This window comes from Lissotriton helveticus, chromosome 12 (genome assembly GCF_964261635.1).
Source record: "Lissotriton helveticus chromosome 12, aLisHel1.1, whole genome shotgun sequence".
In the NCBI taxonomy this organism is placed as follows: domain Eukaryota; kingdom Metazoa; phylum Chordata; class Amphibia; order Caudata; family Salamandridae; genus Lissotriton; species Lissotriton helveticus.
Genome location: NC_136073.1, coordinates 803,959,582 through 803,977,056, shown reverse-complemented (window position 1 = coordinate 803,977,056; position 17,475 = coordinate 803,959,582). Strand labels below are relative to the sequence as shown.

At 43.6% G+C, this 17,475-nt stretch overlaps 1 protein-coding gene across 3 annotated transcripts in view; it reads right to left on the bottom strand.

Annotated features, from left to right (window-relative positions):
• GABPB2 (GA binding protein transcription factor subunit beta 2) overlaps window positions 1–17,475 on the bottom strand; it is a 126,058-nt gene that overhangs the window by 90,962 nt on the left and 17,621 nt on the right. For 2 of the 3 annotated variants that reach the window (XM_078670300.1, XM_078670301.1), the window contains exons 3-5: window positions 17,021–17,128; window positions 6,462–6,629; window positions 5,635–5,829 (exon numbers count right to left, since the gene is read on the bottom strand). In XM_078670300.1, the coding sequence (XP_078526426.1) occupies window positions 5,635–5,829; window positions 6,462–6,629; window positions 17,021–17,128 (471 nt within the window). The remainder of the gene's footprint in view (window positions 1–5,634; window positions 5,830–6,461; window positions 6,630–17,020; window positions 17,129–17,475) is intronic. The other variant, XM_078670302.1, reaches the window with a different exon arrangement.

The window sequence follows — 17,475 nt, the reverse complement described above, 5'->3', positions numbered from 1 at the left end:
GTGCACCCAGTGGACTCTCGGCCTTGGCCCGCTTTCATTCCTTGTGCTGATGACTACGTGTGCGTGCTTTGTCACCATAAATTACATGCTTGCTTTCTTTCTTTCCTTCGCGATCCTTTGTCCACCAAGCTCCTCAATCCACTCCCCCCTCCACCACCCTTCTTCTTTTGCACCTTGACCTCCCTTCTCATCGCTGTTTCCCTTTCACGGTTTGTTCATTCTTACTCCCTTTTTTTCAGCGGAACCACGATTTGCTGGTTCTTATCAGGGAAGCATTCGCTATCGCACCAATTTTGCGTGTCCCCAACAAATATTGTTTGGCAACTAACACTACGAGCGGGGCCATGGCGGGTGTCAGCGGGGAACCTTTAACAAGCCTAACCTTTGCCATGCATATACCTTTACTATTCGTGTCTTTACAATGAAATTCATTGGAAGGCATGTGTGGTAAAAGTAACGAGTGGTAACGGTACAGTGTTGTAAAGGCATGCGTGGTAATCACATGCGTGATTGCATCATGCAACCCCACAGAGGAGGTCTATATTTACACCTCACATCTGTGAAGATAGGAACTCGCTAAAGCTAGAATCTGAAACCTCCATAACTGGTTTCAGAAAACGCAGATCTGAAGAAAGTTTGTTATTAGGGGCCAGCGATTGTTCAGTTAAGTTACACATATGAAAACAATTACTTGTAGAAGTAAATCCCAGGATTAGGAAAGTGGTGTTCTGATGATGAAACATGGTATCTATATTTTATATGGCCGTAGGATTAACAAAAAGCATTATTTCCGGACCTTAAATTTTGTATACCTTTAGCGTAAGCCGTCCTTTGATTAAACCACAGTGATGTATCCATCTGTGAGTTACTTGCATCATGCAGACTGTGTGTGCTGAAGCATCTCAAGTGTAAAGTACTATACTTAGCAGGGTTATGCACCCGCGATCGTTTTGAAAACAGATTATCAAAACTTGTTGAGCAGAGGGACGGAACACTGCCAAAAGTTATTGGTGGAAGGAATAAAGCAAACAATGTTAGATACTTTTTTCATGCTCTCAAACAGCATCTCTCTACTTCCTAAAGAAAAGCACTGGGAAAGTCTATAGATCTGGCTTGCGAATTGAGCTCAGAGTGCAGTCAAAAAACTATTTCAATCTGTATACAAATACGTGGAATAGCCAGATAACTACAGCCAACTAGATTTTTAGGTCTCAGCTACGTAAGACTGCGCAAATGCGGTCTTGGCTAGCGTAAGACTGCGCAAATGCGGTCTCGCTGGCGAGATTTAATGCGATTGAGTAAGTTTCACTAGCGAGGTTAAGCCCCGCCCTTCTTTTCCATTGGCTGGCATCGCTGTTCATGCTAAAAACTGTGGCCAGTCATTGGAAAAGAGGTCCTAGTGAGGTACTCTTTTCTCTTTTAGAGCCGTCCCACTTGGATTGGCTTCCTTGACCTACTTCTGTGGTAAAAGCTTTCTTATCTTCTTTATGGGTCCAAACAGATGGCCCCATAAAGAAGATGATAAAACTTTTACGCCAGCAGCCGAGTGGGACGGTTTTGAAAGAGAAATTTCTTTCATTTTAGTATAATCGTGGCACCAGTGCTTTACTTTTAAAATGTTCCAAGTAAAGCGGGGTGCCGCGATTATACCAAAATTAAAGAAATAGAAAAAACATCTATTTCTTTAATTTTGGTATAATCGCGGCACCCGCGCTTTACTTTTAAAATGTTACAAGTAAAGCGCGGGTGCCACGATTATACCAAAATGAAAGAAATAGAAAAAAACATCTATTTCTTTCATTTTAGTATAATCGTGGCACCCGCACTTTACTTGTAACATTTTAAAAGTAAAGCATGGGTGCCGCCCACTCAGTCCCACACCCTGACTGCTCTGCAACGCCCCTTAGCACACTCACTCCTCACTGAGGGACACTGGCACAGTCCCTCACCTCCAAGCAAGATCTTGCCTAGACCCTCAGGTTATTACATTGTTTGAGGCACGATTAAACAAATGGTGCTAAGGAGGAAACCCACGAGTGAGCGCTTCGAGGAGCTATTCTCAAACCCAATGAGGACTGTACCAGTGATCGGCACTCGCACCCCATGTGGCCCTCATACCAGGAGTCACACACACCCAAATCAAGAGAAGCGAACACCCACCCGCTCGACAAGGGAGAGAGCGCCCGAAGCACTTAACACACTCCCCCACAGTGAAACTCGCACTCAATGATTGAAACTTCAATAGATTAACCCCACTAGCGAGACTGTTCAACAAAGCGGAACGTCCACTCAGTGACTGAGTCTATGCTGTTACCTGGGGAGACTGACGTCACACCCTTTCTTGCACCAAACTCGCAGTCCGGAACACCGTTGAGAACTGGAGGTTGCGTTTGCGTTTGAAATGCCGAAAGATGCGTATATTCCCAGAATACCTTTGCTGTTGCTGGTCTCTTTAGAGGTTGGTTCAAGAAGTGCTGTTTGTGTGCTAAATGTGGCGCCCTAGTCTAGATGATGCGCTGGCATATTAGAACCTGCATGCTCTGTGGGAACCCTGCCTCCCTTGGGCCCTGCTGGCAGTCAGTACCTTTCTGGGTCGCGGAGAACGAGCCTTATCAGATCAGAGAAACTGCGAAAACTGTAAATGAGCGCCAGGACTACACTATGTGACCCCTCATTTCCCTCATTATCTTAGTCTCCTTCGTTTTCCCCTGCTTTCTTTCCTTCTCTTCCGCTGCTCTTATTTTCTTTTTCTCTCCACCCTCTCCTTCCACCCTGTTCTCTCTCTCTGGTTGCCTCCTTCCCAGAGAGATCCGCTGACAGGCAAACCCACAACTGCAAGCATCAGTCTACCTTTGTGACCCTAAAGAGCCACAAAGCATGGGTTCTAGCAGGCTCTCTTGGCCCCCCAAAAAAAACCGCAATAGGCTCAGTGGATAAGTGAATTCACACCGAAGGCTGAACTAAGACAGCCATCCTTCTGTGAATTTGAAGTTCAGATATTTAAGCCACGCCTCCCTCGCGCCCTGCCTTGTGGTAAATTGGCAAATAATTCAGTTGGCTTTCTCCCACACACCCCTGACACAGTTACGTACAATGTGAGCTAGGGAAAATAACGTAAAGGGTTAAACAATGTGAATAGACTGCTACTCAATCGCGCTTTTCAGTTTATCACAATAAAAACATGTTATTTAAAACATCACAAGCGTGGTAAATGTTCAAGTTGACATTGGAAGGGGACATTTTGAAATATTAGAAGAAAAAAAGTTGTAAATCATATTCCATGTTGATTCGTGCGCCAAAAATCTGAGCTTCACTTTTAATTTTCTCTCATTACTTACACTAAAATGTTCAGTTTTAGCTTTAAAACACTTTTGACATGTAAATTGGCAACATTTCCTTCCTTTTCAGAGATGCTTCTGATGGGCACGGAGAAAGTTTCAATCCTTCTTGCCCCTAGACACAACTTCAAGTCCCTCAAAGAATAGTAATGTAGCTATAGCATTGTAGTGTATTTATTGTATTGTGAATTTGTACAGTGCTTAGTGCTCTGAAGAGGCGTTGAAGCGCTTGGCAGACTGGTAGCACGCTACTCGATGCAGCCCCAAATTCGTTTTTCATGCTATTAGTAAATATTTCTGTTTGCCTTACATTAAGTCACACTATTCGAGAATGCCTGACTAATTATTGCATGGTGTTTATTGTCTAAAGGAAGTTAGTTGTTATCGTTATTTTACGCCGATGTTTTAGTTATTGAAATGTTATATTCTAGTTATCTTTTAAATTTGGGGATAAAAGGGGAGTAAGCAGTCAAGTGTGTGGGCCCTTCCATACATAATTAGTTGCCTAGAGCTATCGAAAGGGCACTGTGTTAGCTTTGTAGTATATATGTAGTGTTTTAGCGCATGCTTATTCATGCTGGGTCATTTAAACTAGAGCGAGGATTCAATGGGGTTTAGCAAGGAAAGTTGAGAAATATGGACAGATGAGTTATGGACAGGCACAGATTCAGGTTAACAGGTCTAGGAATAGGTCTTTTCTAATACATCTGGATTTGGCAGTAGTTCCTTTGTGAATTCATGCCGCCAGCACAAGTACTACAGGAATTAGCAGAACGAGGAGAAATTGACTAAGTCGAGGTCAGTTTGGTATTTATTTTTAATTTTTAGAGATGTATTCATTTACTAAGCGTTCCCGGGTGTTTACATGGTAATGTACTTGGTTTCTCTATCTTTTTTATTTTTATGGAAATATTCAGCTCTGAGAGCTGTCCCAGCACTTTACACAGGGCTACCATATATTACTAGCACAAGAACCCTTGGCAAAGAAAATTGTTGTGAATTCAGTTTACAGACTCATATAAACATAGTAATTCTAAAAAGCTTTTGACGTGCTGCATGCACAAATGCTATTTATCACATTAAAGTCAACCCCATAAGCTTAGCTAGTGATGAGAAAAAGTAGAAAACAAGCATTTCAAATGCAATAGGTCTCACCTTTGCGAAGTTTCAGCTATTGGCATTGTAAATGACAATGCCTTTTATTTATGTTTTGAAAACCTGCAAGTGGTGCGTAAACACGCACTTTGTACTTATAGTCGTTGCTTACGAGAAGCAAGGCTGTCAGTAACTGCGCCTCTTTTACTGCCAGCCTTGCTTCTCGTAAGCAAAGACTATAAGTGCAAAGTGTGTGTTTACGCACCGCTTACAGGTTTTCAAAACACATAAATAAAAGGCACTGTCATTTACAAAGCCAATAGCTCAAACTCTCACAAAGGCGAGACCTATTGCATTGCAAATGCTTGTTTTAATTTGTGGCAAAAAACTGTAAATACATTTACTGATTTTACAGATCTCGAAAATACTGGAGAGCCCTATAGAATCATAGCAAAAACGCCACTGAAAATAGGAAACCCTAACTTTATATTACACGATCATTTAAGAAACTGGTTACATTATTCACAGTCTGTGGGCTGCAGGAACATTTGAAGACCTGTTCTTCCCAGCAAGAAGTCTCAGGAGCTGGATGGCATTGCAGTATAGATAATAAAAATAGAGGGCAAAAGCGATTGTCTTTATTTACTGCCGATTCAAAGTGCAGACTGCCCTATGTTTTTACAATTTTCCTGATCAATGAACAGCGGTGTGGGAAGCTTAAGTTGTTCACCCATGAAAACAAATTAAGCAAGTTGGATTAGACTTTACGCCTATTGCTTCCACAGTCAACACATTTACCACTGAAACACAATCCAAATTAAATCCAACAGAACATTAGTGAGGGGTTGGAAGATTAACCATAGTTAACTTTTGCCCGCAGCAGATTTTTTGAGCAACAAGGTGGAAACAGGTTAATTAGTACCATAAATCTTTGTTGTAACCAGATTTTTTTCAAGCGAACAGACATTTCTGTCCAAATATACACAGAAAGGCAAAATGTGCAAATTGAACAGAACGATTTGGACGACCCACCTCAGTCTGCCTCAATTATTAACAAATTAACATATTTTCTTTGTCAAAGGTTCTGAAGACCATTTCAAATCATGTTCTAAAGCCCACACCTGGCAATAGTTTAGATAGACATTGCACATTATCATCAAATACATTGTCAAAGTCTGTGCTGTCTGGACATTGTACTGACCTGCAGTATGACCAAAACATCTGGGTTATTCTTGCCCAGCGCTATATCAAATGCAGTTTTGTCGAACTTGCTACAGGCGTGCACATCCGCGCCATATTTAATGAGCATCTCCACAACATCACGATGGTTGTGTTCTGTTGCCCAGTGCAAAGCAGTCATCTTCAGCATATCCTTGGCATTGATGTCTGCCCCGTTCTGAAAGTGAACAGAATTGTGACAAACCTCAATATTAGAAGACCACGATATCGGTAAGGCACACTTATAAATGAGGACTAACCCAGAGCAGGTACAAAACAAGATTCAATCCAAGAAAATCCCTCTGCAGCTCCATGCTAGGATACTTCTTGCTCAGTTCCGTGCAGCATCATTGTTTAGCTTTATTCCATATACGCACACAGTCTAGCTTAAAGGGATCCATAATAGTATGGTTATCATTAAAAACACGTCACAGCTTTTTACAGTGTTGTTTCCTAGAGGATTCTTGTTCTGCATTACAATTATTTGAAAGCGAGCGAGTCCTCAAATTCAGGGCATAAAGGGAAATTACAGAGTTACAGACATAAAATCAAAGGTGGGCTACCCACCAGCAAAGTGCGTACGAGCACACACAGGAATTCATGTACGCAGCCATCAGGAGATCTCAGCAGATGTCAGTACAGCAAGTATTTTGTCTACTTGTTAACTTTAATTTCAGAAGAGGACACCCAGAGCAAGAGTTTTCTTGGAGGGGCAATCATTGCAAGTACGCTTCTCAACACAACGCAACCCTCAAATATAACATACTTTTCAGATCATCATTGCTAAAATAGCTCAAACTAAGTGTTTACCCTAACCAGCAGTTCTACAATGTGCGTGTGACCATCGGCTGCTGCCATGTGCAACGGGGTTCTGTCCACTTTGGTACGGGCATCTCTGCTGACACCAGCACGCAGAAGAACTTCAGCAGTCGAATAGTGTCCATACTGAGCCGCCAGGTGAAGAGGAGAAGTCCCCAGCTGTAATCAAAAAGAACAAGAGTACTTAAGTACACTATGATAGAATTGATGTAGCAGGGAATGGCACTGAATCGGGCAGCATAAAGACAGCAAAGAATAGGTTTTACTCCACAAACTCCTGCTGGTGTTGCCACTCAGGAACACCATCTCACTACTATACACATTTTAGAGGGACCAGAATTCTAAGAAATTACACTCAATGTTAAGATTAAGTAAAATAAAAACTAATGGGATCACAATGTTGTTTATGTTCAAGGATGCTGCAAAAGAGGTTACAGAAAGTTTGGAAGCATCACTGCATGAGTTAGTCTAACTTCTTTCATTTTAACGTAGATACAGGAAAACCATGCTCGCTGGAGGAACTGCTATTAAGAGTTTTGGACATTCAGATTTAGACAAAAAATAATATTAATCAGACAGTGCCCTCCATCAACTAATAGTGACTTGATGCCAAGAGGAAAGGCAGTCAAGTGATAAAGGTTTGGAAAAGTCCAACAGCAACTTCGGAGTCAGCCCTCTTGAATTTAAGGGACACACCTGTAGGAGTCTTACTGCACCAGCCATAGATATGAATGAATGAAACGGTTCTTGTCTTGTGCGAACTTAGCCCAATGGGCGTCAAGGCGCCTAAATCAAATATAGAAGCTAAGACCCCCCCTCTGCAGCATTCTCTCATTGGTAGGCCCTCTTAAAGAAGTAGGTTTTAAGAGCCTTTTTAAATGAATGATGATGAATATGGAGCACATACAACTACTTCACTTGGATATCTTCCTGATGCACAAAAAAATCTGGGTGCTCCTTGACTTTCAACTCAATTAGGTCCTTATTTGTCTCAGCCAAGTTTCCTCTTCTAATCTCCGATAATGTGAAGCTCTTACCAACCAAGCTGGAGCAGTTGGCATCATTCATGCTTCAAAATACTAACACCACATCACTTCAATTCCCCTCCGAACGAATCTCAGTATACTCTACTGAACTTACTCTAATCAATCTCCTTTTACCCATTGCAAATGTATGCAGCACAAACTAAAACGTTATGTGAAAGGCTGCAAGGCTTGAACTCAAGCGGCTAGGTTAATAGTGGTTCAGCAGTTCTTGAAGTATGCTGTGTTTTCCTAAACATGAAAGCAATGCATGCTTGAACAACCACCATAATACAGCAATGGGTTCCTTTTTTTACCCAAAACATTTTCTGCAGCCGTTTAAGAATTGGGACTGTTGTAAGAAAAGCAGGAGAGCCTTTGACCCACTTTCGCACTTTGCCATAAAGAAGAAGCAGGTCTCCGATGTGTAGCTTTAGAATCTTCACCTATATTCCAAAGTAAGCACCAGGAGTCTTGGCCATGACGAGGCATAGTCTAGGGCATAAATGCCAGAGATTTACCTATGGAGCTGGAATGAGTCAAGGAGCAGAAGGACTAGGTTGAGAATTCCAAAAGACATTTTTGCTTCGAGAAATAAATACAAACAAGCATTTGCAATGCAATAGGTCTCGCATTAGGAAAGTTTGAGCTATTGGTATTGTAAATGACAATTTTTTTATTTATGTGTTGGTTTTGAAAATAGCGAAATTAATAGCTTTGTCATTTACAATTCCAATAGTTATAACTTTCGCAAATGTGACACCTATAGCATTTGTAATGCAATATGTGTTGTATTTACGTGACTTACATGTATTGCTATTACAAATAACAATGGCTTTTAATTTTTTTAGATAATTAATACTTAAATAAGTTATTGTAATTTATAATGGCAATAGCTTAAACTTATGTAAATAACTTTTGTGAAGATTATGTTCAGTGTATTTTATTGTGACGAAAATCCAAGAACAGAAGTGAAATATTAACATCTTTTTGTGACATTTGTAATAAAGCTTGAAACATTGAGAGAACATATTTGAACCAGTGATGCTGTGGTGGTGCTGAGTGATGCTGTAGTGTTGCTGAGTGATGCTGTGGTGATGCTGAGTGATGCTGTGGTGTTGCTGAGTGATGCAGTGGTGGTGCTGAGTGATGCAGTGGTGGTGCTGAGTGATGCTGGGGTGGTGCTGAGTGATGCTGGGGTGGTGCTGAGTGATGCTGGGGTGGTGCTGAGTGATGCTGGGGTGGTGCTGAGTGATGCTGGGGTGGTGCTGGGGTGGTGCTGAGTGATGCTGTGGTGGTGCTGAGTGATGCTGTGGTGGTGCTGAGTGATGCTGTGGTGGTGCTGAGTGATGCTGTGGTTGCGCTGAGTGATGCTGTGGTTGCGCTGAGTGACGTGTGGTTGCGCGGAGTGACGCTGTGGTTGCGCGGAGTGACGCTGTGGTTGCGCGGAGTGACGCTGTGGTTGCGCGGAGTGACGCTGTGGTTGCGCGGAGTGACGCTGTGGTTGCGCGGAGTGACGCTGTGGTTGCGCGGAGTGACGCTGTGGTTGCGCGGAGTGACGCTGTGGTTGCGCGGAGTGACGCTGTGGTTGCGCGGAGTGACGCTGTGGTTGCGCGGAGTGACGCTGTGGTTGCGCGGAGTGACGCTGTGGTTGCGCGGAGTGACGCTGTGGTTGCGCGGAGTGACGCTGTGGTTGCGCGGAGTGACGCTGTGGTTGCGCGGAGTGACGCTGTGGTTGCGCGGAGTGACGCTGTGGTTGCGCGGAGTGACGCTGTGGTTGCGCGGAGTGACGCTGTGGTGGTGCGGAGTGACGCTGTGGTGGTGCGGAGTGACGCTGTGGTGGTGCGGAGTGACGCTGTGGTGGTGCGGAGTGACGCTGTGGTGGTGCGGAGTGACGCTGTGGTGGTGCGGAGTGACGCTGTGGTGGTGCGGAGTGATGCTGTGGTGGTGAGGAGTGATGCTGTGGTGGTGCTGAGTGATGCTGTGGTGGTGCTGAGTGATGCTGTGGTGGTGCTGAGTGATGCTGTGGTAGTGCGGAGTGATGCTGTGGTAGTGCGGAGTGATCCTGTGGTAGTGCGGAGTGATCCTGTGGTAGTGCGGAGTGATCCTGTGGTAGTGCGGAGTGATCCTGTGGTAGTGCGGAGTGATCCTGTGGTAGTGCGGAGTGATCCTGTGGTAGTGCGGAGTAATCCTGTGGTAGTGCGGAGTGATCCTGTGGTGGTGCTGAGTGATCCTGTGGTGGTGCTGAGTGATCCTGTTGTGGTGCCGAGTGATCCTGTTGTGGTGCCGAGTGATCCTGTTGTGGTGCCGAGTGATCCTGTTGTGGTGCTGAGTGATGCATTCTTGGCCCTGAGTGATAATGTGGTGTTGCTGAGTGGTGCTGAGTGATGCTGTGGTGGTGCTGAGGGATGCTGTGGTGGTGCTGAGTGATGCTGTGGTAGTGCGGAGTGATGCTGTGGTAGTGCGGAGTGATCCTGTGGTAGTGCGGAGTGATCCTGTGGTAGTGCGGAGTGATCCTGTGGTAGTGCGGAGTGATCCTGTGGTAGTGCGGAGTGATCCTGTGGTAGTGCGGAGTGATCCTGTGGTAGTGCGGAGTAATCCTGTGGTAGTGCGGAGTGATCCTGTGGTGGTGCTGAGTGATCCTGTGGTGGTGCTGAGTGATCCTGTTGTGGTGCCGAGTGATCCTGTTGTGGTGCCGAGTGATCCTGTTGTGGTGCCGAGTGATCCTGTTGTGGTGCTGAGTGATGCATTCTTGGCCCTGAGTGATAATGTGGTGTTGCTGAGTGGTGCTGAGTGATGCTGTGGTGGTGCTGAGGGATGCTGTGGTGGTGCTGTGGAGGTCCTGAGTGATGCTGTGGTGGTGAGACATGAAATGTTGCAAGAGTTTGAAAAGAACTAAGATTAGCTTTCCGAAAAAGTTGGGAGCTTTTTTTATTTTTATATTTGGATACTTTTTCTAAATTCAAGGTGGTAAACGCTTTCTATTTCTGTTACGGTGCAAACCTAACAAGATTGAGTCCGAAAACGTTCTGCACTGATGGCTTGAACAGCTCTTCCAGGTAACGTATGGCCCTTATGGTTGCTGTGTCATGTCTGGTCGAGGGTAATTGTTTGGGTAGCACAGGGGCACGTCTTAAAAATAATGCAAAGGGTTTTAATTTTAGAAAGAGGTTTGTTAAAATACTCAAAAGCTGGAAATGCACACTATGTTTGGATACAAATACAAAACACACCAAATGTACAATATATTTAAGTGCTGATTGCAAAAGGGATAGGTACGAAAACGAAATGGTCTTTAAATGTCTTACTCTGAATGCAGGTAAGTCAACTGAAATCGAAGTGCTGTGAAATCACGAACTTTTAATGCTATCACTGCTAATCAGAGACTGTCTGTCTTCAAGATATGTAAAACAATATTGGATAACATGCTAAATGCTAACACGATAAACTAGACTTGAACCAGGTCATTTAAAAAAAATAGACGTTATCAAGCCAACACCAAACTATACCGCCACCTCCGGTAAGCGTCCCGCTTATTCTATATGTAATGAATGATTAAAGGCAAGAAAACGTACCTTAGCACGCGCTGTCTATGCAGTCATAGAGATAACTATTCATATTTGCAAATTAAATACGTTGGGTGCAAAAAAAACACTATTGTAGTGAAAGTAAATAAAGAGCGTTCTGGCGAGACACTAATGCGATTTAAAAGTAACGCTTTTGCTGCACTGTATTATCCGAACTTCAACAAAGCATCCACGTCAATGGCTTGAATGAGACTTCCATTACAGTCTCTCTTTTTTATTTGCTGATAACATACATATTAATAAGCAATGCGTGTTTTACGTTGGATTGGCAAAAAAATGTATGTCTCCCACAATTCTCTACACAGCTCTTTGTTTTGCTCACACTGAACGCAAAATGAGATTTTCAAAGACTTAAAGCAACTGGCGGAGAAGAAACGGACATTCTAAGAAAGGCAGCTGTCGGAACAGAAGGGTCATGGGCAAGGTCGCCGCCTGACGCAGAAGGCTGTAATGATGAACGTGCCAAATTCACAAGTGGGTTCGGGTGGATCCCTGCACAGATAAGGAATTCGCAGCTTCGAATGGTGCCTGATTGAGGTGGGGAGGGGGAGAAGTGGGAGTTGTGTGCGCGCGCGGCAAATGCGCCTAGCGCGATCTAAAAAAAAAACAAGCAGGAGAGATGAGGCGGCAGCTACAGCCCAGGGAGAGAGCGTTCGCATGAAGAGCAGCTCTTCCTAAATCTTTATTAAAGCCATTACAGTGAATGCGAGGCATAGGGCGCTTTATAAAACAAGCTCTTGGCATTGCTGTGGAGGGGTGGGGGGGAGCATTCCTTTGAAGACTGCTGCGGCGGGCGGGGAAGCGGCAGCTTTGAAGTCTGATGAGGCACAGACAAATGGTGGTGTGACATGGCTGGGGGGCGGGGGAGCGGAAGGGATTGCTTTGAAGTCTGATGCTTCTGATGCCTGGCTCGGGGAGCAAATGGGTGAGAGGCTGATGGGTTTGACGTGCACGCGCGTCTCACACGAGTTCATCACATGAACTGGACGTAATCCGCACTTGGTAGGGATTTTGTTTTGCCTACTATATACTCGCCTATTAATCCCTGCGGGATAGAATAGGCGAGACCTAAAAAGGAGGACTTTTGAGGAGTAAATTGTGCAACCAGTTAATCTATCAGGGCCCTGCTTCAGAGGGGAGACATCCAGATTGCAGAGAAAGATGAAGAATTAAATACATTTCTGGAAGAACACAGGAGGGTGCAGTGGTCAAGGGAACACCAAAGCACACCCTTTTTTCAAGAAAAGACAACCATCAGTCAGTCCCTGGAGGTGTCAGCTGTGGTACACGTATGGTTCAATGGCAACTGAGGCAAATGATGATAAAAGAGAAGTGGCAGGAGATGTGGGTGAAGGAAGTGAGGGGGGAGGTTTTAGGGTAATAAAAAATTATTTGTGCAACAACACAGTAAAGGAAAGTATATTAAGAGTCTATTAGGAAAAGTCCAGTTCACAGGGTACAGATTGAGAGGTGGGATAGTGTGCAGATAGAGACAGAAAGTACTCTGTGACCACCACTACAAGATGGCATCCGGTTTAAAGAAGCCCCCAGCATACACTAGCTAAAATGCATCAAGTTACTAAAAACAGAGCACGCTATAGCAGGCCATTTGCAAGACTTAACAACTTTTTGATTGCCAATTGTTGAAATCAGTTATTAAACCGGTACTAGGCAAAACATTTGCCCAGTTTGTATTAATGTACATTAAAATATGCAAATAGTGACATAATACGACCACAGAATGTCTCTTTACACAACATAATTTGCCTTTTGTTGCAGCTTAATTAAAATCAACATATAATTAGGTCCCTCATTGTTAGGTTATACCAAGTTCTACCTTAGACAAGGCCTGGGAGTAAAGCGAGCAAAAAACATCAGCCTTTGGGAATGGCAGTGACATTGGTAAACAAATTACTCCAGGGCTTTTCTGCAATGAAAACCGGTTTAAATATTTTTCACTTAAGCTTGGTTCTGTATTTTAAACAAGAATTGCAGCCATAAGACGGCTGGACAAGTCTGTTGACTTATTGGTCATCGGCTTCCAGACTTATTTTTGCTCCTCCTTCACTCCAAAATCCCCAAATTCATAAAAGTAGGTGAACAAAGTATCTACTGCACACATGCACTTTTTTATGCTCAGTGTCTGTGATAAGTTTTCCTTATTTTAATCTGGCGATCACAAAAATAAGAATAAATCTTAGACTGGTGCTTTCCGACCAAACACAAAATGGCTTCAAATGGTGTAAAGGCCACTCAAGTTACATTTTGGTGAAGTTTTGTCTATTGGTTTCTAGGTTTGCGCAAGCGGCGTTTTCTGTGGGGGAAGGCTCATGTCCTGTAGGAAAACGGCATGTTAAAGTTTCATTTTTTTTTGGAACGCCTACTTTTTATAACTTCTGACCTGTGTGAGTAATCTGGTCCAATTTGTATGGTCTGGCTGGACAGAGCAGCTGTCGCCAGACAATTATGTAACAATCCACTGGAGTAGGGGTTTGGCTCTATTCATATTGGCAGATTACAGCATGTCTCAGCAGTGAGCATTTAACAAGTCATCCTGCCAGCATTCGCTGCCATATGAAGTTATAAATTAGACTGAAAATACATGGCTCTGGCACATTTTGAGCCCTAGGCGAAGCCTCTGGTCCCAAGCGAGTGACCATAACAACTGGTGCAAAAAGACACTCAAATACCACTACCTCCTGGTACCACATTTCCCGGTGTGGGCTCTGCTTCCAGTGACACATTCTCCCGGCGTAATGGGGACTAACCCGGAGAATGTTCTGTCTGTGTGTGATGTTTTGGCTACAATATTTCATTCAAGTAAAACCTGATGGCAAAACCACTGGACTAAGCGCAGTTTCCACCGGTCTCGAAATTTGAAATCAAGCACATAGTATGAGGTTCAGAGGAGACCAATCTAGCATGCAGAGAGGCACCTGGAAGTAGCAGGATCTTGTCTTTTACTGTGACACGGCATATCCCCTACAGACACAGCTTCTCGATAAAGGAAGCCCATGGCACCTCAAGAGAAATGTTGAAAGGTGTGCCCTGGCGGACAGACGCAGAAGCACTGTAGGCCACTAGAGATGACAAAGACACACCTCTCTACTCACCCACGTTTGGAAGAAGACACCTTCACTGTAACCATCTGCACCCTCCAAAAAGGAGACTTATCTCTTAGACCACAATGGGACGGCTCTCTATCCCAAAGGATGCTCATCTCCAGTTCCTTCTATTGACTCCCCTCCCCACGACCTCTCACTCCTCTGAGCCTTAAAGGCTGAAGCGTGTGCATGAGGGGACAGGTACCGGGGACACTCGCACAGCAGGCATCCTGACCTCCATACAATAAAGGATATGAGGATTCAACACCTGTCTCGCAGTAAAGCCGCATTGCTGCCTATAGCACTTAGTGCTTGAAAGCACACGTTGAGCCGTACAGTTTTCACGGGGACCCAGAAGAAGAGGAGCACCGTTTGTCAGTTACCTCCAGAGAATAGAACATCAGGTTATTCTAGTAAAACTCCTTTCTTAGTGATTACTTTATTATAAGAGCTCTGAAGCATCTCTCAGCGCATGCAGCGCTATATATAATGCTAATAAAAAATATAAGAGAACAGATGCAAATAACAGAGATCAAACTTCAAAACAGAGACTAAATAACTGCAAAAATAATCTACCCAACTATAGACATCCACAATGAAAAGAGTACGAAATGTAACATAGGTTACTTACTCGCTTTAGGGGGTTCACTCTGTGCAACACCTGGGATACGCCATGGACATACTGATAATCAAATAAAAATAAAACATAGCAAGGAAACTCTGTGGAGTCTTGCACTGCCAGCCGGCTCCACGTTGCCTTGCTCTGCGGGGTAGCCCCTCACTTCGAGGCAGCTATCTCCCAGTCTCCCTCTGTGTTGTACTGCCAAAGCTGCAGGTCTCCTAGGCTCCCTCTGCGAAGTACCCCTCACTTCGAAGCTGCAAGACTGGACTCGTGGAAGTTTGTTCCAGAGTTTAGGGCCCTAGTAAAAGAATCCTTTGTTTGTTATGAGGGATTCCTGCAGCCAGAGGAAGCTTTAGAGAACACAATTTCAAACATCGCTAATAGCAGCACTGTATAGCGCCACATATCGCGCTTCTCCTGGGGTCCCTGTGACCCAGTGCTTAATTTGTCAAAATATATATATGTGCAGCTTGCACCACACATTGCCCCTGCTAAAACACAGAAATACGGCTATTTCCGGAACTTGTGGACATACAGGGAAGCTCAGTCACTTCGCAAAAGCAGTGGAGCCAGGGACCTCCCTTGAGCAGAAGTCTTCGCTCACATCGGCCTGTCTGTGGCAGGTAATCAATCTGTTCTGCAGCCGTGCTCTATTAACAAGGAATGCAGCAAGCCTAGAAGCACTATACATTACTGTCTCTGAAAGCACACGTGCAGTTCTAGATGTACTGCATTCCTTGTTAATAGAGCGCGACTTCAGGACATATTGTGTATCTTTTTGAAAGTCACCATGTTAATTGAAGCGCCACACGGGCGCTGCAATTAATATGAATAATTTTTTAAAAAGCACACAATCTGCCCTGCAGCCGCGCTGTATATCAAAAGGCATGCAACAAGTCTAGAAGCAGGACATGTGGTTTCAGAATCACTAATATACATCAGTGATTCTGAAAGCACACGTGTGCTTTAAGTTGCTGAATTCCTTGTTAATAGAGCGCTGCTGCAGGGCAGATTGAGTGCCTTTTTTAAAGTATCCATGTTAATTGAAGCGCCATACAGGTGCTGCAATTCATATGAGTACTGGGCTCTCGCGGGATGTGCTGTGTTGCGCGCTCCAAACAAGACACTGCGCGCTCAGGGTAACATAGGTGCGCGCGCACCTTAAAGGGAACTATGGCCAGGGGTACACATTTTGATTGGGAAGAAGTTGAATGCTTCCACAAAAAAAGTGCTTGCCCTTCACACAGCTATGATCATTTTGTTTATGCATCCGGCTTCCTGGAGGTGAACTTTTAGAGGCACAGACATGACAATGTAATTCTATTAAAGTGTCTTTGATAACAAGATAGTTTATGGTGTTGTTCACTGGGTGCAACACAAAAGGGAGGGCAGTCATTAACCTACATGGATTTTTAGAGCCGATTATAGATCTTTGCTTCCACTCAAATAAATATCCATTCATGACATACTATTTGAAACGCTCAAATTACCATACAACATTGTTTTAAAGCCAGACCCATTTGCATTGCCAATGCTTGCTATTTTTAAGGTTATAAAAACACAATCAGAAATGTCATGATATCAACAAGGGAAAAATATATATACACATACACACAGTTTCGGAACAAAATAAAATTCTAAATAAGACTTTATTAAGTACAAAACCTCTGTATCTAACTTAAGATACATAAGCATCGCTCCTGTATGGATTTATATATAAATACACCATTTTAGAAACCCCAATTAAGACTATATTTGTAATCATTGGAAATCAATGGCTTGACATTAAGTGCATATGTAGTACCTACGACTAACATCTCTAGGAAGGATTTCTTGATTTTGCAGATTCTCATAGATTTGCTGCAAATTCAATTACGGTGATTTTGGGAGGGGGGGTCATTGGGGAGATAAAGATACTAAGTGAGCTGTAACAGATTAAATATAGAGCAAAGTGTCACCGTAACTACAGAGATGTCTCAATACCTCTGTAATTACGCTGTATGTGGAAATATGCAATAACAAGATATGGAAATGTTTGCACCAATTTGTATTTTTCTGGTGCAGAGCTGGTCTTTTTCTATATGTGCAGACTGCTAATAAATTAATGGAGATATATACACATTTCTGTCATAGCAAGTAACAAAATATGAAATATGGTTTCCCTCTCTGTTCCTATTCATTTTTGGAGTACATTCCTACTGAACAAAAGATTTACCCAGTCAGTAGTGAATGGAGCACCATTCGCCATTAAGGTTCGGACTTCATCATCCTGTCCTTTGCGCGCTGCTTCCAGCAACCGCTTCCCCAGGTCCACCAGCGACATCTGCAGACAAACACATTAAATAGGATAACAATAATTCATACACACATCAGTACCGGACACATTGAGATCTTAAGAAATTTCACTGTATGTCTCAAGCAACTCAGCAGGGTTCACTGTGAGGAGTGTAGGAAGCTGGCACATATACAGTATACCAAAAAGACATACTGCGCAAAGAGGCCAGTAGTCCCTTTTAAGTGGACAGGGGCTTGTTCTAGTAAACCCAAGGTGTTCTCTTAGGGGGGTAGTTTGGTCGAGAAGCCCTAGGCTTATCAGAGAGCAGTGCAAAACATTTGCTGCATACACAAGTTCAATAAATGACACACGGAGATCCACACCAATTTACAAAA